Source organism: Festucalex cinctus, chromosome 17 (assembly GCF_051991245.1).
Source record: "Festucalex cinctus isolate MCC-2025b chromosome 17, RoL_Fcin_1.0, whole genome shotgun sequence".
Classification (NCBI taxonomy): Eukaryota; Metazoa; Chordata; class Actinopteri; order Syngnathiformes; family Syngnathidae; genus Festucalex; species Festucalex cinctus.
The window spans coordinates 19107928-19131651 of NC_135427.1; the positions used below are offsets into that span (position 1 = coordinate 19107928).

Here is a 23724-nt window from a genome sequence, read left to right on the forward strand (position 1 = left end):
AGTTTGTATCATGTGATATTTTAATGTCATATTATTTTGCTAAAAGAGTGTGTGTTGTCTCAAGGTGTTGTACAAGAAGCAGAGGCAGAGTTGTGTGTCGTGCGGAGAGCAGGGCTCCGTTTCGCTGCCCTGCGGCCACGGACTTCATTGCGAGAGCTGCTCCACCTCCGCAGAGTGCCCTCTCTGTCCTGAACAAACGCTGGAGCAGAAGCAGAAGCAGCTCTCCTGACCCTTCAGACCAGTCGGACCACACATACACATCAGTCAGCCCTGATTCCACGACCACCAGCCATGGATCGTTGACGCCATTCCAGACTTTGTCGAGGATCTTTTTTTTTTTTTTTTTTTTAATATTCTTTGTACCTGACAGACAATGGGCAATTGGTTAGAATCATATTTTCTGTATTACCAGTATATTTTAATGGTTAGCTCATGACCAGCAACACTGTTCTTTAACGCATACTGTCGTCCAAATATGTCATGATTAGCATCAATTAGCATATTTGCATTTGTCTGCTTCAAAAGCATATGTGGCCACTTTAGGTACACATCCATATGCCAGGCACCGTCCAATTAGAAAACAATTGGCAAAGAAGTTTATTGTGAGGTGTTCAGCCAAGTGATGTGAAAATGAAGCTTCATGAAGCACTTGCAATGTTTTTTTCTTTTTTTTTTTTTTTTTTACTCCTCTGGATGGTGCTATTTATAAAAATATAAAGGCTAGTCCAACGTAAATGGATTGAATTTCCACTGCATTTTTAAACCAAGAGTGCCATCTTGAGGAGGAAAAAATATAAGTGCTTCATGAAGCTTCACTAATTACGTAATATAAAATAATGCAGCCAGATTGCACTGTTTTGTAATTGTTAATTTTTTTTTTATAACTTATTGATGGTATACACATATATATTTCTGTCCCAATTTTGCAACGGGATGGATGAATAAGCAATCAACTTTAACCAAATCATGAGTCTTAGTAAAGTGATTTCATCTCATCCATATCAATTGTACAGTATATAGCTGACAGCCAAAGGGGCCAATATTCAAGTTAGCGTTGTTTTTTTGTTTTTTTTTATAGTCATTTTTAAGCAAAACATGCTAATAGGAACAAATGTATTTTAGAAAAACTATATAATGAAATACAACAGGCAACCTCTCAAAGCACTCAGGATTCTCTAAGAGGAATGCATATGAACGCAATCAAACTAAATATACTTGTGTAGTCTTTTAAATTACATTTTTTATTTCATAACTTTTCGCTTGCCTCCATTTATTACGTTTTTGTTCACACCTGCCATTTTTCCTGACAGCTTATCTTTGTTGACATTTCAATGTAGTCTAACGTTTCGTATATTGACATACTTTATTGCACTGATTAGAAAAAGCATCAGCAAATGGACTGTCATCCGATCCCAGTGTTTCATGATGAATGGATTTAGTTCATTAAAGCAAATTGTATATTTTTGGATGAAAAAAAATCTGTTATGGTTGACTTCGCTCTTTGGACTGTTTCTCTCTTTGTCTTCTTTTCTTCACAAAAGCTTGTATATCTCGCTCGCCTTTCCTGGACTCCAGCAACTTAAGGATGTTTTCTGGCAACACAAACATGCACTTAACATTATTTCACATTTTGATTGGAATAATCCAAAAGAGGCAGATGATACCATTATGTTTTGGATGCGTCAGAGGGAGACGTATTTGTGCAGCGGGGGCATCAGGATGAAAGCCCGGTCCGTCTTTTTCTTCCCCTCCTCTCGCTACTCCAGGAATATCTTTAAGGGACAGGAAGGCTTCACCTTCAAAGTCGTCTGTTCTCAAGGTATCGTGATCCAGAACCGTCACGACCAGGCAAGCCCCCGGAGCTTGGCACTGATCCAATCCAACCAGGCTGTCGTGTAATGATGGAGACAGTTAAAAGGCCATTCGTGAGAATTTAAAATGTAAGAACTTACAACTCGAAGGCCTCGTCGAACAGAGGATTCAGATCGCAGCTCTTTATCTGAGTGCAGCAAGGTTCTACAAGAGGGAAGGTGTGGTAAGGCTCCAGACACAACTGCACGTATGGATCACTTAAACCTGTGGAATGCGCGAGATAAGAGGACATGTCACAGGGATGCGCATCTATCTTGTCACTATGATAGAAATACAGGGTGGAAAATATCTTTATGAGGGCTTTATGTCTACAAATCCTTACATAATATATATATATATATATATATATATATATATATATATATATATATATATATATATATATATAGTACTCTGTGTAGAGCTCAGGTTTCAAAGCACACACGGTGAAGCAGCATTTAGCTGTTATGCTGCACACAAGTGGAATAAGATGGTAACCGAAATGCTAAGGCTAGGTCATATTCAATATTTGTCACTTGGGCATGCCAGCCATTTAAAAAAAACAACAAAATTTAATATCCACATGATATTGTGTTAAATAATTATATATACACCAAATCTCTCCTTTCTGACTTTTTCCATTTTATAATCGACAGTATAAAAATGTAGGTTGCACAAAACGGACTCTCAAACTGTCTCTATTTCATATACAATGGGGCAATGATGCCATCTACTGGTGGTTGTGCATCAGTAAGTTGTTTCCAAGTTTGACATTTACAGTAAATCATGATCAGATTCCCCACATCTGTGCCTGTTGAAAAAAAAAATGTACTATGGCAGTGTATGCATTAACTAAAGAGAGACTGATTACACATTCTACTGTATGGTAATTTCTTTAAAAAAAAAAAAAAAATAAAAAAAAAAAGAAGAAGAAGAAGAAGAAGAAGAAGAAGAAGAAGAAATTAATGATGACTAGACCGGGGATGGGCAACAGGCAGGCCCCCAAGATACACAACAAGTGGCCCCTTGATTTAAAAATAAATAAATAAATAAATAATATAAATAGGCCAAAAAAAAAAAAAAGGGAAACTTTTTTTTTTTTTTTTTTTTTTAAACAAACCCTCCCAAAAATCCTTTAAAAAAATAGGGGGGTGAAAAAAAAAAATACTACTTGGGGGGGGGGAGTTGCTGTGAATCCATGGGTGCCAAACCATGAGTAGCCAGCCTATAAAGGGGTCCAATAAAATTTTTATTTGTAATATTTGTAATTCACCAGTAGATGGCAGACGAGGCTTAGTTGTGCTTACATTTATACCGTCCTATACTACAATGTGAGTTGGCCTAATATTTATTTATTTATTTATTTATTTTCAGATTTGGAATGATATGCAGGACAAACTACCTCAATAATATTACAATTTTTAAGTGAGTTGATTTTGTGGAAAAAAATGAACAAAGTGAATTGGTTTACTGTTCAGCAGTTTTGTGCCATCCTTGAATTATAATTTTATGCAATAGAGCCCTTCACAGTATGCCGTTATTGTGTTGTTTCAAACCATTTCCTGTTGGGTTAGGATAGTGGATCTTTTATAAATATATTAGGAAATGTATTATCAAAAATAAAATGTACTGAAAGAACACATTTTGCAGGTATGCACATATTTTGTCCATTTTAAAATGGCATTTTTGTCATACATTTAAGAAGTATGTGATTATTTCATTATGGTTATAGCTTGGGATTTTTTTAATTTTAGTTATTTTTTTCGTTTTGACTTTTTTTATTTTAATTTAATATTTAATTTTTAATTAGTTTTCAGGGTGGTTTTGTTAGTTTGTATTAGTTGTGGTTGTTTAATAAATGCTAAGTTTTAGTTTAGTTTTTGTTAGTTTCAGTATTAGTTTTTTTTTTTTTTTTTTTTTTTTTTTAAATGTGTATTACTTGTGGGCAACATTCAAAAACCACCAGACGTCATCTGAAGGTACTTTTCTATTGGCTGCTGCTAGATGATGTCACTTCTGTGTGACACATTTTCAATCGTCCTTATTCTGGTTAATATCAAAATAAATTTACTTAATCACATTTAAAATCATGCATTATCATCATGCATTAAATTACCAAAGATGAAAACGAAGGACATTTTTGCTATAATAATACTGTAGTTAGTTTTAGTTAGTTTTGTAAACATAACATGTAGTTTCTGTTAGTTTTTGTTTTTAAAAAGCATTTTCGTTTTTATTTATTTTGTTAATTAATTTATTTTTTATTTTTTTTATTTTAGTTTTAGTTTTTTCATTGTGTGGTCCCTCAGTACTACTGATGAAAAATGTTGGCCCCCCTCCCAATAATCAACTGGCCTAGACTTTAACAAGTGGGTTGTAAGGTTTCTGTTCAGTTTCACCGTTGGAGTCCATTGGTAGGAGGTTGACCGCGTTCAACACTTCCACTCGGAGTTTTTGGTCCGATCTCCTGTAGGAGGTGAGAAGGGTGACGGCGCCGTATTTCTCACCGGCAATCACTCTCTATGAGATACGAGAGAAAGATGAGAAATCATTTGAAAGAAAGCACGTGTAAACAGAAATATGAAGGCATCTTCACCTGCTCCCATATTTTCCCTTCCAGGTACTTGTCCACAAGTTGGCTGCTGCTCAAAGAGTGATGACTCAGGTAGGCTTTGAGAGTCTGTGACCAAAACGAGTGATAGTTCAGTCTGGGCTGTGTTTTTAAAAAGTCAACTTTTTCATCACCTTGTACTCATCAGAGTGGAGGATTTTCAACGGAAGGCCATTACCCTCGCCGTGGAAACATTGTTCCAGGCACTGAAATGAATATCACAAGCAGCTGCTGTAAATCAACACGTATGTTTTTTTGCACATAGAATACGGACTGACCTGCAGTGTGTACAGCAGCCTGCGACAGAACACCATGAGCCCCTCTTGCTGGGAATGCTCCGCGGCCATCTGGTGGATGATCTTCACCGAGTTGTTCCACAAGGGAGTAAGAAGACTGCATCGAGAGATAGATGAAGTTGCGTCACGTTCGATTCACTAACATTCTCACGCTTCATCACCTGTTGAAGTTCTCTTGAACCAAGTTTTCATTCATGTAGTGCAGCTCCTTTTCCAGATAGCGCATGAGAGGGGTTGCCGCCTAAATTCGATGAGGTTCAAATCACAAAGACATGCAGTGTTATGTAATTGTGGTGAACAAAGTGCTGTTCTTACGTCTTCTGTGGATTTGGAGGGAATCCGCTTCCGGGTTGACATTCCTCTGACATGATTCTCAATGTCTGTATTCAACTGAAAAGAGAAGAAAAAGATGTCGGCACTAAAGGTGTCAGTCGATTAAAAATTTTAATTGTAATTAATCGCATGACTTCACTAATTAACTGACGATTAATCACACATTAATCACACGTTTTATACTTCAATTTATATCCAAATTTTCATTAAAATGTACATTTTTTTTCCCTAATTTAAATATGGTTTATTTTGTAGTCATTGATACAGTAATTTCATAACAATTGAATAAAAAAATACAATTTAAAATATGAATTGTACGTTAAAAATAAAAAAAATAAAAAAAAACAAGTGTGACTGATTTGTGTTGATTATTTTTCTTTCACTATAACATGGCATAATAATTGCAGTTGTAAGACATACAACATTGCATAAATGCATTTGTAAGACAATGGTGACAGCTCAGTCCATTTTTCTTTTCATATTAAGAGCTGCCTAATTTTTAACATGAAGTAACTTGTGAAATTATACACATTTTTAAAACTGTAAAATACAACCTAGTCCCCAGAAATATATGGATTGTTATTTAATTTATTACTGCGAAATTGTGTAGTGTATTCCTTTGCGGACCGCTGAATGCTTTTATTTTGTTGAGTTTAATAGGATGTGCATTGTAAAATGACGTTTAATTACTGCTTGCGAACCAGAAGCGATCGATGTGTACTTTTCATATTAAGAGCTTCGTAATTTTAAACAAGAAGTAACTTGCGAGCTTCTGTACATTTTGAATTGTAAAATTGACGCCAGTTCCCACAAATATAAGCAGTATAATTTAATTTATTACTGCTAAATTGTGTTATAGTGACTCCTTTTCACGAGAGATTGAACGCTTTTATTTTGTTAAGTTCCCGGATGCGCCGTGATGCCCCTCTAAAGCGAACACGTCGCTAGTACTTTCACTTTCACAACCTGACGGTGCTGAAATGCAACGAAACAGAAGACGATGTTAGACTTGCTGGAGCTGCCGAATAATATACACCTCACTCCAAGTGACAAGACGGCATCCATTCGGCTCTTGGCTCCCTCTTGGCAACTGTAGCAACTATGCTGCTGTGCTAATCGCTAACACTGGTGCTACCGAGTGCGTTCTGTCAAAGCAGGGAACTGGTGGAAGTGCTACACCGTCCAAATGGCTCCTCCACTCGAACATTCTGCCCCTTAAACATTGTTTATTGTAGCGCCAGTGCAGTACAGTGCATTTCTATTGGGTAATTTTGACGTGGACGTTTTTGCTGCTTCGCGACTGGAATTCTCTTACAGGCTTTCCAAATAAGGAAGCGGTCGTTAATCGAGCGTTAAAAAAAATTGAGTGCCGTTAATGGTTATAAAAAATAATCACTTGACAGCTCTAATTTTTGTTAAAAAAAAAAAATCAAAAAAGTATAAGTACTCTTACACCCCCTTGTGGCCGTTTGACAGGAAATATAAATTAGAAGCGGAAAATTGCTATTAATGTCATGCAATTTTAAGGTAAAATACTATATTGGGATATATGTCTTCATTTAAAATGATCTGTTATTGTTTTACGGAGGAAATTTATTATTAAAAAAAATCACATTTTTAAAGTAATTAACTGATTAAAATAAGAGGAGGATGAGCGAGTGTGCAGTGGATCAAAAAATGTTCAAGATGTGCTTTCTACAATAAATGTAGAAAGAATTAACACACAACAGGTGTTCTTAAAAAAAAAAATGTTGAAAAAGCCTTTTTGATTAGGTGATTAATCGAAATTGTAAGACGCGATTAACTCATTCAGTGCCATTGACGGCTATACACGTCAAAGATCCATTTTTACTGGGCTGGCAGTGAATGAGTTAAAGCCACTTTAAGTGAACGAGATAATAACGCGATCATTTTGACACCCATAGTCGGCACATTGAAAACGGCTGAATGCGATACCACGCACCTTTTTGCTGAGCGTGTCCAAAGCGGAGCGGATCTCTCGGCCGAGGATGCTCTGAGCTTGCTGCACCTGCGACGGCAGCGTGTTGTGGAACTGACTTTCCCCGATAACGTGTTGGGTGCGCTCCCGAAGGCCCGCCCAGTTGAGCTGCGTGGGAAGCCGGGCCAGGACCGAGCGCAGGTATTCCAGGTCGTTGACCACAACGCACAGCTACCGAAGGAACAAGATTTGAGATTTGCTATGTTCGTGGAACACATGCTCTTTTTTTTTTTTTTTTACCATGTTAATGGCGCTTTCAGGGTCTGAATTCTCTGAGAGCATCCTGACTCTGTCTTTCAAACTGTGGCAGTAGGTCACCACAATCTTGCAAACATCCTGCACACAGAGAAAAAATACGCTTTAATCAACATTCTAACAATCATGTTCAAGAAACACGGAAAATCATCAATTGTACCAATGTGAAATCAGAAAACAAAATAAAGTACATACCTCCGTGATTTTGACCATGAGCATGAATGCCTCCTCAGGGTCCGGCCAGGACATTTGCTCCCACAAGTCGCACACAGGCTGGATACAAGCCACCAGGTCCACCGCTGAGGAGCTATGTTTAATTGGCACCGCACCAGAATGCATGGGCTGTAGCTGAAAATCATATTTAAAATGTATCATGATGCAGCTCCCCGTGTAAAGATGTGCAGCGCGGAAACATGACCGGTACCTTGTCGACCTTCACGGCCCTCTCCACTCTGTCCATAGTGGTGTTGAACATCTGGTTGAGCCAATAAGGCTGAGCCTCTCTGAAGCTCACGTGAAAGTTTGTCAGCTTAAGTAAACCCCTGAAATGAAACATTAATTATATACAAAGTATACAGCACAATGAACTAACAGAAAAGATATAAATCTATTTAACAGCTAAGCAAAGCTATTTTACCACCTACCTACCTACCTACCTACCGCTAAGCTAGCTAGCTAGCTAGTTAGCTTAGTGTAGAAAATACAAAAACAGATTTGTTCAGCTGTTACATTGATTTAAATCTTGTTTTGTTGGTTAATTTGTCTGTCTGTCTGTTGTTTAGCTAGCTAGCTAGTCAGGCAGATATGTTGTAGCTTAGTCTAGAAAAAAAAGAGCTTTGTTTATGTTGGGCTCTGGAATTGGATCCCCAAAATGCAGACACAAATAAGATTTTAAGTCTTATTCGCATGTCGAGAGGCGTGGAACTAATTTGACTAGACCAGAAACAACGAGAATGTATCAAGAATCAAGAGATGCTAGGCTAACTTGGGCTGTGGAGGTGCACAAAGGAACAGAAGAATAATCCGACGAAAACACACACTTCTCTGTCAGGCTTATATAGACAGCGAATCGATCAGATTGGCTGTGGGTAACAGGACTGACATGGATTTTTCTGATTGGCTTCTGACCAGATAAAGAGATGAAAGATTCCTGACATCACATAGCTTCTGACTTCACATAGCTTCTTACCAGTTGAAACTAGATGCCGGTTATATGCTGATTGCATCAGTTCAAAACAGACACTTGACCACACAGTAATGACCCGAACATAACCCTTGCCCCAAACAAAACACAGACAAAACACAGTCACGACAGTTTAGCTGTTAACTTGATTTAAATCTTGTTTTGTTGATTCATTTGTCTGTCTGTCTGTTAGCTAGCTAGCTGGTTAGGCAGATATGTTGTAGCTTAGTCTAGAAAAAATAAAAAGAGCTTTGTTTAGCTGTTAAATTGATTTAAATCTTGTTTTGTTGGTTGATAGATAGATAGATAGATAGATAGATAGATAGATAGATAGATAGTCTTTGCAAATGCACCTTTTTGACCAATTTGTGAAATTTGTGATTGATATGATGAGTGGAAAAGAGAAAGTCGCGCTGCTAAATGGGTGGATGCTAAAAATTGCATTTATTGAGCATAGTGAGTCAGTGACCTCATCAATAGCAATTCCGTCGTCTGACTGACCTTTTCTGTAAGAAGGCCTTGTCTTTGTGGATGGCCTGCAGGCTCAGGTAAACGGGAAACAGGCTGTTGGCTAGACTCTGGTCAATGTGGCCCTCCATTTGAGATAAGGTTTCTCTCACTTCTGTAGCAAGCTTCGGAAATGAGAACAGTCAGTGAAGTGACATTAAATGAAGCCAACACCTCCACTTACCAGAGAATCCAGCTTCTCATAGACTGCAGTGAACACGTCCACTTGTACGGCACTATATGATTGACAAAGAAGCATTTTTTATTTCAACAGTGATCGACTATTAACTGCATTAAAATGTATGTATATCCACAAAATACATCAAATCATTTGTACTTACCTGACAAATGTTCTATTCCAGACATCCTTGTTGAGTTTTATGTCATCCTGCACTTCGGCAATCAACCTGGACAAGGCGTTAATGATCTCTGGGAGCTCCTGTTTGAGGTGTAAGTGCAAAAATAAATAAATAATAAAATTTAAAAAATAAAATAAAAAAAAAGAGAGAGAGAGAGAGAGAGAGAGAGAGTAAACCGCTTCATTGCTGAATTGATTAAATTAAATGTTAAATAAAAATCATGTAATGTACTGTTTACCTTGGTCATTGGCTGGTGCAAACCTTTTTTGTTGGTAAACCACTCCTGTGTACCTGTCTATCAAATTAAAAATAGTAATAATAAAGTTCACATAATCATAATAATAATTTCCTACATATGAATGACATCATTTGTATTGTTACAGACCTGTACTGCATCCGCCACTTCATCATGAAGTTCAAAATCAGCTGGGTTCATTTTCTGAAACGCCTTTGTCTTGCAGATCTGGACTAAGATCCTGGAATGAAATGGAAAACTTTGCATTTATTGAATGTTCAGTATTTATGATGACGCAAAGAGCTCACCTGAGCAATGTGTGTAATTTTGGAGTGGCACTTGACGTTGGGGGGAAGACATCTCTGTATTTTGACACGAGATGGAGTCCGTAATGAAGGAAACCGTGGAGAGAGTCGCCAAGTTCTTGTTTCTGTTGACGTAACGCAATTACCGCGTTTGAGATATTTTCAAATGAATTTTAAAAACCAAGCAAGAGGAATTGTGCATATTTAGCAGCTTTCCTACCTGTTGATACGGCAGCTCCTGTTGATGCCACTGGTACTCCACACAAGTGAGCTGTTTTAACAGCAAAGAGGAGTCCACTTCTATGCTTTGGTAAAGTTTACTGTAAGCTAGCCACTTCCTGTCATGGGGACACACAATTTCAAAGTAACTGTAAGGAGAAACTGGGGATTTTCTTTCAATATTACCACAATATCCTGTCCTCACATTTCATCATTTTAGTGCGCCACTGATCCAACCAAGCCGTTTTAATTTTCAGCTAAAAATAACAAAATATTGCTATACTCTTAGTAAAAATACTGTTCTGATGATGTCACTGCTGCTTACGCCAGGTCTTGCAGAAAAGGTGAGAGGTCATTCTGTGTCGCGTAATGCTCCAGGAGAGTCTGTGCCTCACCACACAATTCCCCTTTCCAAGGAGTGGAACTCTAAAAGCAACGAAACACGATGTGGCTGCATACAGTAATAACTGCTAGGGTGTAATTTTGAAAGAGAATTGAAAAAGGCCTTTTACCTTTTGCTTGGAAATGTAAGAGAGAACAAACTGTTGCAGGATTCCGCAGTAGTTGATGTAAGCGTTTCGACCAGGGCTTAGTGTGTCGTCTCTCTGACGGTCAGATGATACAACACAAAGTAAAGAGTCTGCTCGATAGCATCCCCTAGAGAGTTTTAACAGACCCTATCCCAGTATACGTTGTACTGTATATTGTAGCTATATCCTACAACTTACAGAGTGAGCTATGAGCACTTGAATGTACAATTTACTGGGTTAACACTGTTGCTGTGGCGATGCACTGTTCACAAAGATAAATTGTGCTGTTTTTAAGGGTCTAAAGCTGGGCATTCATCAAACTTTGCACACACATAAGTCCTGGCAAAAGCATTATGATGGAAGCAGGACATCAAATTTTGCTCCTAACAGGAAGTCGGACATTTTTATTTTACACTCATATATATATATATATATATGTATATATATATAATAACACAAACCAACCAAATAAACCTTATATGATACATTCATTCGTCTAATAAAGCCTATTTATTTGAAATGCATAATCCTCAGGTTTACGTATCTAGTATTAATAAAGTATAATTACCGTAAATTAATAATAATAATGAGTATTTATTTGTAATTCATAAAGTATATTGTTTGAATTGCATAACAATCAGGTTACCTATACTGTACACAATAAATATACTGTTATGTGAAAAATACATCCTTTTTTTATTTTTTAAATTTTTTTTTTTATTTTTTTTTTTAACTTTTTTATGTTGTTGGGATGAAACTGAATGCAGACATCCCCAAAACATAATAATAATAATAATAATAATAATAATAATAATAATAATAAATACATAAACCCGATGATTATAAATTTCAAATAAATAGGCTTTATTAGACTAATAAATATTATTACATAAGTTTTTTTTTTTTTATTTTCTGTTAAAATTATCTAAGAAAAAAGTAAATGGGAATTTGTCATGTAAAGAAAAAAAAAATGACTAGAAATATTTCTATGAGTATACTTTGGAATTTGGTGCCATTTTTTGGGCTTTTATAGATTATATTTAACCAACTCATCCGAGAGACTTTATTTGATCATCTTCAAAATTTGTGTTTCATCTAAAGGTATTTAAGATGAAAAGTTATTGAAAGCTTTATTGAAAGCTGTTGCCGTGGCGATGCAACGTACCCCAATATGCAAGAACCCCGACCCATGGCTAGGGTTCCGAAGGCCCCTTAAAGCTGCTTGCCAATTATGTGCCAATTAATGGACAAACTACCTCAAAGGTTGTGATTTCCAACATCCAGGGTACACGAATGTCCCTGAGCAGTGAAATGCAATCGTCAAGGGCACAATTGTTACCGCTTTATGGATAAATTTTAGGTTGAGGTGACATTGGCCTCGGTCTGGGTACGTCTCTGTTCTTGGCTCCAGAATGTACCAGTTGTCCTCAGTACAATGAAGATCCTGAAATGAGATTATGTTTGAGAAGATGGCGTTGATGTAGAAACAAGTAGGAAAGCATTACCGACCTGTAGTTTGATGACAATTTTCCCCAAAAAGTCATCGGTGCCTTTCTCCTTTTTGACCTCCTTAATAATTCTGTAAAAGCAAATAATCAACTTCTTTTTGTTGTTGAAATGTTCAGGTGTGATTAGCAAACCCAACATGCTACCTGCTTAAGCTAGACAAACTGGTTGTGAACTCCTCCAGTTTCTGAGTGAGGGACACCTCCTCATCTTTATCCCTGCAATAACAACATTGAGTATCTTTCTGAAGTAAACAAAAAGGAACGAAAGATTTTTTTTTTTTTCATACCACATCTCAAGGTGGAAACTGGCACCCACGATGTCTTCAAACTCCCTGAAAAGTATAACGAGATTACACAAGAACAAACTGATCCCATCAATCAATGCGGTGAAGTCTCACATTATAAATGTTTCGTTCCAAATTGGGTTGAGGGTCTGATTCTTGATGTCGGTCTGATAAATCTTATCATCAGACACGGCGTCCTTGACCACATATTTCGAGGCCTTGGCCCTGGAACGACGCGTGCGGCTCTCTTGTTCATCCTCCAGGATGGTCATCAAGCAGTACGGGTCACTTAAACCTGGCCAAAAAGAAGTTAGCGTTAATGTTGGAATTTCTGAATTTCTGATCACTTCTGATGGCAGCCGGGGTTATGTCAATTAGATACTTTAAATTGTTCTCAGGTGTGAATATGAACGTAAGTAGTGATGGGGAAAATGGCGTTTCATGAAGCTTCATGAAACACTTGCAATACGGTTTTACTCCTCTAGATGGTGCTCTTGGTTTAAATATTAACGCTAGTGCAATGGAACGTGATTACATTTCCACTGCATCTTAAAACTAAGAGTGCCATCTAGAGGAGTCAAAAAATATCACGAGTACTTCATGAAGCTTTCATGAAGTTTCATTTGTCCATCACCACCAAGAGCAAATGGTTGTTTGTTTATATAAGCACTGTGACCCAAATGAGGACGAGTGCCATAGAAATTGGATGGATGGATGTTTGCTCTTGCGTTGTCCTTTGTTTAGCTCATTTGCTCTCAAAAACGTATAAATATTACCATCCATGCTTTTTTTTTTGGTTTTTTTTTTTTTTAATGCTACAGCATACAGAAGGCTTTGATGCAGCCTCTGAACTGAAGAATATGGTAATGGAAATGGTAGTTACTATAAAAACGGCCAGCAGGTGGCAACAGAGTATAAGAGATCAACCAAGGGGCGTGTTGCAAACAAAGCTGTTTTCCCCACAGTTTTAAAAAGATTTATGATTAATGATGAAACTTAGCTATATTCTAATGCTAATTGCTGCAAAATGGAAACAGACAGAAATATACTTTTTTTTTTTTCCTGATGAAAGAAGAGACTCAAATCTTTCTTTTGGTTCCATGTTTTTATGGTAGTAGAACACAATATTCTGTGGGCCTTGCAAAATCAGTCAAAATCCAGTCAATCAGCCGGGAGCGAAGGAGGTTGGTTCAGTGAAAATGGCTGCGAGTGAATGAGTTAATAATTTGTGCGCCAAAAAAGAACTCACCGCTAATATCTTTCCCTAGGATTCCCTTGGCTTCCTTTACAGTGGCCATCAGGCAGTAGACAGGTGGCTGTAAGATGCAAACAATCTCATGAAGAAGTTCAACTTTATGGCAGTGATGGGAAAACAAAGCTTTATGAAGCACTTGCGATATTTGTTCTACTCGATGCTCTCGGTTTAAATATAAAGGCTACATTTTCGATGCATCTTTAAACCAACAGTGCCATCTAGAGGAGGAAAGAATATCACAAGTGCTTCATGAAGCTTCATTTGTCCAATACTACTTTATGGTAGTAAAAAAATGAAATAATTACAGGAAAAATCCAAAAGTGCATTTTTGAATTTCTTACCTGTGAGTTGTGTACTTTCTCCATCAAAGAGTTGTGCTCAGATTCTGTCATCGTGAGAGCCTAGTAGGGATGTAACGATATCCAAACATCACGATATGATATTATCACGATATGAAGTTCACAATACGATAAGTATCACGATATCGTGGGGTCGTTTGTTATATTTGTAATATTGTAAAAAAGAGCTCATACTAAAAAAAAAAGAAAAAAAAAGCACAATATTGTGCTTTTGTACATAACAGCAATGCATATAAACCACCTACAATCTCTAATAACAACATTGAGGCACTTACTTGCTAATGCAAGCACACATTGATCGCTTCACAAGCAAATTAGGTTCCCCTTCATCTGACAATTAGCATAGATTTTAAACATAGAAGGCCAAAACATCCCTAATAAAAATTAAATTGCACTGATAAACTAGCCACTAGAGGGTGCTAGAACTGCACAAATGCAAATCAATGACTTTTTTTTTTTTAACAGATGTGTTCCTTTTCATTAAATATTGTGAACATGACGACGACGTTATTGTGGCAGTTTTAATATCACAATATAGCACTTATTGTGACATCCCTAGAGCCTAGTACAAAAGTTCATTTTTATATAATATTTTGAAGCCCCCTGTTTAACATAGCTACACTACTCACAAAAAAATGAAGTGAAATTTGGTTAAATTTCAAGACTACTAAAATCTCCACCTACATAATATATTATGAATAGTGCAATAATGGCAAGTATGACTTACCTCTTTGATATACTGGTGAAGTTGGCTGTCTGCGAAGACCTCAGCTGATGCCGATTTTCCCACCTTGTGTGCAATTGTGTACAACAACTCCTTATACATGGGCTTCAGCTTCAAATAGGAGCAAAGTCAGACATTATTAAAAGTATCAAACATTACAATGTGAGTGATGACATACCTCCACCTCTTTGAGGTGATGGGCTTTCTCTTCGGGATTTTCCTCATCTTTAAAATCCTAAATGGAAACAAGCACATAAGAGACACTGCTTACAGTAATGGTTTACGAAATGATCATGTTCTCACATTCGGGTTTTGAGTGTGCTCACCCTCCTGTATCGGATTCTTCTTGTCTGGCCCAGTTTGCGCGCATGGCCCGGAGAAAGCTAACAAGGAAAAGATCATAAAACAAGCGATATTGCACAGTGTTGTTGCAAAGTGCAACAAAATTTGCAAAACCTGCTTGATTCTTGATGAGCGAAGGTTCTGGAAAATAGATCGTAAAATGGACTATTCAAAAACAGGATGTAATAATTATTGATGTATGTGTTTAAATATGATCAACAAGAAAGACTTTTGATCATTTAATTATAGCATCTGTTACAACCTTCTGCTTTTCGCAGATTGTGAAACTGAGACTGAGGCAACAATGAGGTAACACTATTCAATTCAGGTAAAGATGATATGTTTATTAACACACATTTCTTTTTAAATAAGGGAATATGAACAGTACAGCTATTACTTAAGACACGTGAAAACCTCAAAGGACAAATAATCAAACTGCGAAAAAAATGTTTATTTTCTGTTTCTGTAGTTCCGCTCTGTATCATCTGATCCATGCTCACAATTGTGATTCATATCACCAACGCTTAAAATAACCATTTGGCATTCGTCACTCCCTCGCAAGCGCCTACATTTGACTTTTGAAATTGTTGTATGATAAATAGAGATTTATTGTAGATGTTGGACTGTAAGGGTGTGTCTAATATGGCCAATTCTCGGTCAAACTAACTCATATCCAAACAAAATGTTGTTTTTTGGTTTCTAGGGTGAAAAATGCCATTCATAAACAATGAAATTGCATTTTGTATGTCAGAAAATGCTTGGGGCCAAGAAGGTCATTTTGAAAACAATTCAATAAAAATACTTGGACATGGTACAAAAATTCCAAATGGGATGCCAAAAATAAAAATATTGTAACATACACAAGTTACAAAATTCATATCCATTTAAAAAGATATTTTGATATATATTTTTTGCTTAATAACTCATATTTCAATCTATGTCAGATTTTGAGAAAAACATTTTTTACACTTAAAAAAAACCCCATCTAAATATATAGGCTATTGTATATTATCTACAGTGCCACATAAAGGACTGTACTGAAAAATAAATGTTATTTATGAATGACAATTTAAAAAAAAAGTCTTGGAAAATTTGAATCCATCATATCGTTTATAAGAAAATGAGAAGTGCTGATCACTATGCCTCCATTCATTGAAGAAACCGACTTGAATGAATTTTTGACCAACCCCAATGTACAGCACTTACTTGTTCAGGTGTTTTGAGGAGATGGTCCACTGAGCTGGTGGTCTCCCTTGGACTTGACATAATGTTGCTGTCTGATGAGCTGCAAGTGTGTCCTGCTTTGTGTGAGCGATGATGCACGGGCAAAGCTTTTGACAAAACTGCCACACAGGAAGTCATCACTTCCTGTAAAATGAGGTAGCGCATATGAGTGTGACTAAACATACATTACCCTAGATTGCACCTGAACGTGTCACTTTTTAAAACGACCTTATTCTACTGAAAACATAAACCAGGGAATAATACCAACTCTTTATAAAACCCACTTGTGTGAACAACACAAACAAAATCATCAAATTAGTCAAAACAACATCATTCTGATTAACATTGCGTTTGTGGAATAGTGATTGAGCAGCAAAACCACCCATTTTTATTCATATCAGGAGGCAGCCATTTTGCCACTTGCTCTTAACTAAAAATGACATCACAGTCGTTCTCAGATAACGACCAATCACAGCTCACCTGGTTTCTGAGTTTGGTCATGTGACATTTCCAAGATGAGCCCCATCAGTCTTGAGCATGGGTGCAAGAAGATTACCTATATTCATTAAAATTGTGAGATTATACATTAATTGAAATCGTATGTCATTATGTGTGAAATATCTTTCTCCCATGTAAAGGGAGAAATTTTGTATTCAACACAACTATCAATTGTATTCATGTAAATATTTTACATGAATTGACTTGTTTAATAAACTAAATATAAAAAAAAAATCTATAATCTTGTGTGTTTAATTATTTGCAGACTTACAGTATATTTTCTTGGCAATGATTATTAGTTCATAAAAAAAACAACAATAATTTCAAATAACCTATGTTATGCGCAGTAGTCACCACAAGGTGTCAGAAACACTGCAGACAAAAATATTTGTACAGCACTGTAATTTTTTTGTGCTTGTATTTGTATTAGAAGTTTCGGAATAGCAGTGCGCAATAATAATAATAATAATAATAATAATAATAATAATAATAATAATAATAATAATAATAATAATAATGAAGGAGGTGGGAGGAAGCCCTCCAAAATTACTCAGATTTTTTATTTTTTATTTTTTTTGAGAATGTTACGGTGTGGAATGACCCAAGTACAATTTTATTTATCTAATGGCAGTTTTTTTTTTTAAATAACTTTATTGACCAAATTGTAATCAAAAGCCAAACATGTCAAATACAAAACAACAACAACAACAAAAAAATCATCATCACAAAAACAGCAAAGAAAAAGGGAAAAAAGAAAAATAACAATAATGAAATAAAAGTTGCCAGGGGTCTTAAACTAAGAAATATTTAAAAATACCGAAATGAGAACAGAAAATCAAGGTCTTGACAGCCTTCTTATTTTTGGAATTAGAAATGGACTGAAAATATACATCAATCTCTTTCATAAACAGAAATAAAATAGGTTTCGATTTTGCACATTTACATTTATGAATATAAAACCTAGCAAGATAAATTAACAGATTAATCAAATAATATTCTTTTATAAACGATCGGTCATAGTTGAAAAAAAAAAAAAGAGTACGAATTTTACAATTGTTTTTATGAATCTAATGGCAGTTTTTTATTTATTTTTTTATTTTATTTTTTTTTTATTTTTTTTAATCACTCATTCACACACAAGCTCACTTCATGTAAGCCACATGGGCCTCTAATGGCAGTTTTTTGACACAAGACTTGTTGTGAGTGACGTAGCTATGATGTCATCTGTGGGCGTTTCCTTCGACTGTATGCGCAGGTGCAGCACCGAATTTAGCAGCGTAAACATCTTAAAATTCTGTTTTTAATCGTACTAAGGCTTTAACCAGGCCTGTAGATTGTGATAAGTCGTGACAGAGGAACGCACAACGATCGTCGCTTTGCTGTCCGGGAGTGCTGAGGCCAGTCGACATGACTCTTAACCAGAACCATTCGGAGTCCGGCGGAATCATTGTCAACAACAGTGAAAGGTAGCAACCAGCTAACTGCTAACATAATACAGAGTAAACTGTAGAATGTTTGACTACTATAACAACACTTTAGTGTCATTTTATGTACTTCGGTAGCTTTCAAAGGCACAACTTGGAATGACGCATTTCAGATCGGCTCGCTTAGTTTTCCTATTACCTCACCAGTTACGTCAACGTAATTGACGTTTTGTTTCCACAGTCATTTAATCGAAATGAAAAGTTGACAATAGTGGATTATTCTAGAACCCACCAGAATAGCTCCTTAACAGCTGACCCAGAATTACATTAGTATGATCTGTCAGGAGATAGCATGTACAGTAAGGCTAATCCTTTTACAAACTCAAAAGGAAGTGATTGAAATTGCTGTAATGTAACACAATATGTTAATGTCAGCGTTTTGATGAACCATGACAATGTGGAGCTGGTCTTCGGCGACACGGATGGTTTACCAGAAGCTTTTCGAAAGAGCAAGAAGGGCAGCATCTACCTGACTCCATACAGGGTGAGGTAGTTTTTCCTCACATAACTTGCCTTTTAGCTGCAATGTTTGGAATTTTTTTTTTTCTCTCTTCCATTTCAGGTGATTTTTGTGGCTAAAGGTCGAGATGCACTCAGGTCTTTTATGATGCCTTTCTATTTGATAAAAGGCTGTGAGGTCAAGCAACCTGTACTGGGAGCAAATTACATCAAGGGGACCATCGGCGCAGAACCCGGAGGTCCGTTTTTTTAGTGACTCTCATTTTATTATCATTATTTTTATGTTAATTCATTCTGTGTTGGTGTTTTTGGTGGTTAGGCGGCTGGGAGGGCAGCACAAGCTTCAAGCTGGTCTTTGCTGCGGGCGGCGCCATCGAGTTTGGACAGTACATGCTGCAGGTTGCCTCTCAGGGTGAGGTCACGGAATGTGACAAGAACTTAACAAGATAGACTCCTCCCATCATGCTTTGTGTCCTTCAGCTTCCAGAGGCCAGCCGGTCATTCCAGGGTTCGATGGATGCCCTTTCATGGCGAACGGGGCTTATGCTTACCCGCCTCCCCCTTCTAATGGGGCGTATCCTGCCGGACCACCGCCAGGCTACGCCTACCCCAACGCTACTCCTCAAGGTAGCTAGAAAACAAAACAACAACAAAAAAAAGCACCCTGACTGTGACTCTATAATCTTTTCTGCACCATGCAGCCGGCTTCTACCCCATCCCGCCAGCATTCGATAGCGGCGCGGCCTACATGGCTCCGCCCCCGTATTCATCTGCGCTGGGGCAGCAGCCCCCGCGTGATCCCGAAGTCCCGCCTACGGCTGCAGGTGAGCGTCTGGCGGAATTGTGCTCGGCTGAGTGCCGTTTTTCACCAAATGTCGTCTTTTCTTTGCAGCTGAGGCTAAAGCAGCTGAAGCCGCAGCCAGCGCTGCTAGCTCATCCACGCTACCGCCTACACATGTGTACCTGCCGGAGGTAAGTCGATCAATACCTTTTGGAATTTGTGGGGATATTTTGGAGTTGAAAAACGGATAAGCGCCACACCTGGTATTTGAGCATCTTGTAGTGATGGGAAAATGAAGCTTCATGAAGCACTTGCAATGTTTTTTTACTCCTCTAGATGGCGCTCATGGTTTAAAGATAAAGGCTTGTGCAGTGGGAACTGATTAATTTGATGAAATTTCAACTGCATCTATAAACCAAGAACATTATCTCGAGGAGTAAAAAATATCATAAGTGGTTCATGAAGCTTCATTTCCTTATCACTACAGTGGTGCCTTATCAAAGTTAAATGTGTCCCTTACTTAAAACATAAAATATTTTTTCCAGTTGAAAGGATTGAAAATGCCATCAATCCATTCCCCCAATCCAAAAAAATACCCCAATTTTTTTTCTTGGGTTTTAAGGAAATTAGCACTATATTATGTGTTCTTGTACAAGAATAAAGTGTAATTGCACATCCAGTACAGTAGGTGGCACTGGTGCTCTCATTGTCAGAAAGTGCACAAGGAGGATAGGCATACTTAGCACAATTTTATAGACAACGGATAAATAAATAAATTTATAAAATATATAAAAAATATCATTATCGGGATATTTGCCCCAGCAATATGCATATCGCAAAGACAAGTTTCATATGGAATTTGATGCTTTTATCTGAATTCGACCAGTCAGCCGCTAACTAAAATGTGCACAACCATGCAATAGTTGAACATTATCGAGGTTGTAATTACAATTAATTAACTAAGAATATATTGAGTTTGATTATTTTCCTGCATGAAAATTGTAATTCTTTCATGTTAAATATCGCAATAATATCGATATCACTATATTCAGCAACTGTTTCGCATATGGCATGATATTCCAATATCGTGCAGTTATATTGTGCAATGCCGCGAGTCCTCTATGTAAACAAACTGATAATTTTTGTGTGTGTGTGTGTTGTTGTTTTTTTCAAAATAAGACATTTGCAAATCTGCTTTCACTTTGTTAAACAATGATCACATTTCTTTTTTTGCCAATTTTTTGATGGCTGTTTGATGTCCATTTTCAATTTGAAAGTAATGTCCAATTTTTGTTTAATCTGATTGATGAAAAGACAAAATAATCAATCAATAATAACTGATTAAAATCATCGTTAGTTGCAATCTTAGTTATATTGTAGGGTTGGGCGGTAATACGGTAATAAGGTATCCCGCGGTGTCTAAAAATAGAAACGGTGTTACTTTTTGAATACTGCTATTTAAAAAAAAAAAAGAGAATAAAATGAGAATATTTTTTGAGAGAAAACGTAAACGTGTACTTGTTTTCAACTTAACTCATTTGCTCCCAATAACGTGTAAATATGTTTTTTTTAATGTTCTAAGTGTCCCAAAGACATATTTATACGTTTTTTTGTTTTTTTTTTAATGCTAGACCATAGAGAAGGCTTTGATGCAGCCTCTCAACTGCAAAGAACGGTTGCAGAAATGGCAGTTATTACATAAACGGCCAGCAGGTGGCAGCAGAGCAAAGGAGATCAACCAGAGCCATCTAGAAAAAAAGCTCAATTAATTACAATTTTGAATAGATTTGTGAAAACTGATGAAACTTAGCTGTCTTCTAATGCTAATTGCTGCAAAACGGAAACAGATAGAAACATACTTTTTTTCCTGATGAAAGAAGAGACTTTAATCATTCTTTTGATATGTTCCATGCTTTTATAGCAATAGAACACAATATTCTGTGGGCCTTGCAAAATCAGTCAAAATCCAGTAAAACAGCTGGGAGCGAACGGGACTGTTTCTGTGAAAATGGCTGGGAGTGAATGAGTTTTAATTAATATAACTATTTACTTATAACTATTTTAAAAACTAATAGCAATAATTAGTCATATGAGAGTCATGTGAAAGCCCATAAACCGGAACAACTAAAGACAAGATGGAGCCGAGCAGCTCGTGAAGCAACTAAATCGGTTGCAAAAAAAAAAAGCGCTGCTTCTGCAATTTGGCGGTATTTTGGCAGTATTTTGGCTTCAGGCCCGATTAAAAAAAAAACAAAAAAACAAGCCGGTAGATTTTGACGCGGCAATATGCAAACAGTGCACGAAGAATAGATAATTCTAGTACCCTGTTTTTATATTGTATGTCTACATGTGGTCATTTTATTCTGTTTTGTATCGCTTCTTAACAGTATTTGTAATTTGTGTTTTTTTTGTAGGATAAGCCTCCGCCCTACTCTCCCCCAGAAGACAAAAAGAACCAGTAGACCTGTTTGACTTTCGCCCCCCGTGGACTCCCATCTCCATCGACCACCATTTCAATTCCATTTGTTTGGATCATTCCTTCTTTTCTCGTCTTCCGAAACACATTCTCAACTACTTTTTCCACATTCCAGTACACGCATGACGTACGTCAACATAAATACTGGATAAAAGAGCTGGTTGCAAGATTCCCTCGATATATATTAATTTACCTTTGGTATGACTGAATCCTATGGTACAATTTGCTCTGCGATTCTATCCAGTGTGCTCAATGAAGTCATTTATTTTTTTACCATTTAACTGTACATATTTAGAAGATAATATATAGCTTGCGACACTGCTTTTGACACATGACGCTCGGATGAGAGGACCGCATAGATTAGAGCCCGTGATCCGGGATTAAGATCAGACAGTGGAAGGTGGGTCAGAGCGATGCACAGACAGGATGGATTATGTTTTATGTTGTCACCAGTTTTTTTGACAGTTCAGAAAATGCGCTAAAAAATGATCTCAATTTCAATTTGAAGTCTTTTGTTGGAGATCGCCTGTACTTCATCAACTCGTATGTGTACTGGATGTGAAACGGTTCTTTGCTGAGCTCGGGGCTTATTGCTTGCTCAGGCATGGCTGAAACTATGATGAACTTTGTAATTATTAATGACAGCTAATGCAACCAGTAGGTATTTATTAAATTGATCTTGTTTGAAGTGTAAATGTGGTGTTTTTTTTTTGTTTTTTTTTCATTTTGTGGTTCTTAACCTTGTTGGAGGTACATTTACATTCACACAACCCTTTATTGAAAAAAAAAAAATATTTTTTTTTTTCTCTCAAGTTAAAGACCTAGATATTGGGCAGGTGTTGGCAACCTTACTGTCAAATGAGCCATTTTAGGGCCAAATAACAAAAAAATCTGTCTGGAGCCACAAAACCTTTGAACATTGTGATGAACAAAACAGTATGGACATATGTTTTTTGTTTTGTTTTTTTTGCCTCTCTTCTTCCTCTTTTTGACATTTTATAGTCACTTTTTAAGCAATGTATTTTCTGACTTTAAAAAATATTCTGAATTTTTTATTTTTGACAATTTTATCTACATTATGCGCATTTTTGGGGGGGTTCTTTTTTTTGGACATTTTACAGTTGTTTTTTTTAATGCTTTTCTGCCTTTTTTTTTAACGACTTTTCTAACTTTTTTGGGCAATGCCAATGACATTTTATGGTAATATTTTGCTTTTTTTTTGGACATTTTCTGTTTAGTTTTTAAGCATTTTTTCTGCCTTTTTATTTATTAATTTTTGGGGGTTTTCTTGGGGGGTTTAATGTGGTAATTTTCTGCTCTTTTTAGACATTTTATGGTCACTTTTTGGACAGTTTTAAGTTTTTTATTAATATTTTCATCTATCTTTCATCTTGACAAATTACAAATTTGGACTGACATTTTTTTTCTATTTAATTATTTTAAAAAATCTAAATTAATTCATTCAAAGAATATTTTGTCTACAAATGTAAATAGGTAAAATAATTTCTACTATTTTTTTGTTTAAAGTGTTAAACGTGGTGTGAATTTTTTTTATTTTATTTTTTTTTTATTTTGTGGTTCTTAACCTTGCTGGAGGTACTCTTGCGCACATTGACAGAACCTTTCATTATTGAAAAAAAATTAAAT

General features: G+C 36.5%; 3 protein-coding genes across 7 annotated transcripts in view; 2 read left to right on the forward strand and 1 right to left on the reverse strand.

The window, feature by feature from the left end:
• unk (unk zinc finger) overlaps positions 1 to 1500 on the forward strand; it is a 15350-nt gene extending 13850 nt beyond the window's left edge. For all 5 annotated transcript variants that reach the window (XM_077502435.1, XM_077502436.1, XM_077502431.1 and 2 more), the window contains exon 15: positions 65 to 1500. In XM_077502435.1, coding sequence (XP_077358561.1) covers positions 65 to 229 — 165 coding nt within the window. In that variant the 3' untranslated portion in view covers positions 230 to 1500. The remainder of the gene's footprint in view (positions 1 to 64) is intronic.
• unc13d (unc-13 homolog D (C. elegans)) lies at positions 1216 to 16778 on the reverse strand. Its single transcript, XM_077502430.1, has 33 exons — positions 16362 to 16778; positions 15140 to 15196; positions 14992 to 15048; positions 14817 to 14924; positions 14072 to 14131; positions 13725 to 13791; positions 12590 to 12770; positions 12479 to 12523; positions 12336 to 12407; positions 12193 to 12262; positions 12023 to 12127; positions 10666 to 10758; positions 10479 to 10579; positions 10155 to 10272; positions 9938 to 10059; positions 9780 to 9870; positions 9633 to 9689; positions 9377 to 9474; positions 9220 to 9271; positions 9030 to 9160; positions 7770 to 7887; positions 7541 to 7693; positions 7331 to 7426; positions 7055 to 7261; positions 5074 to 5148; positions 4920 to 4999; positions 4741 to 4855; positions 4597 to 4668; positions 4448 to 4531; positions 4251 to 4371; positions 1953 to 2076; positions 1665 to 1888; positions 1216 to 1592 (listed from the first exon to the last, which is right to left on the reverse strand). The coding sequence occupies exons 1-33, from the start codon at positions 16560 to 16562 to the stop codon at positions 1483 to 1485; spliced, it is 3465 nt and encodes a 1154-aa protein (XP_077358556.1). The 5' UTR covers positions 16563 to 16778; the 3' UTR covers positions 1216 to 1482.
• Positions 16779 to 18085: 1307 nt separating this feature from the next.
• wbp2 (WW domain binding protein 2) lies at positions 18086 to 22772 on the forward strand. Its single transcript, XM_077503611.1, has 8 exons — positions 18086 to 18343; positions 18737 to 18845; positions 18924 to 19059; positions 19140 to 19232; positions 19301 to 19447; positions 19522 to 19644; positions 19713 to 19792; positions 22016 to 22772. The coding sequence occupies exons 1-8, from the start codon at positions 18285 to 18287 to the stop codon at positions 22061 to 22063; spliced, it is 795 nt and encodes a 264-aa protein (XP_077359737.1). The 5' UTR covers positions 18086 to 18284; the 3' UTR covers positions 22064 to 22772.
• Positions 22773 to 23724: the final 952 nt, after the last annotated feature.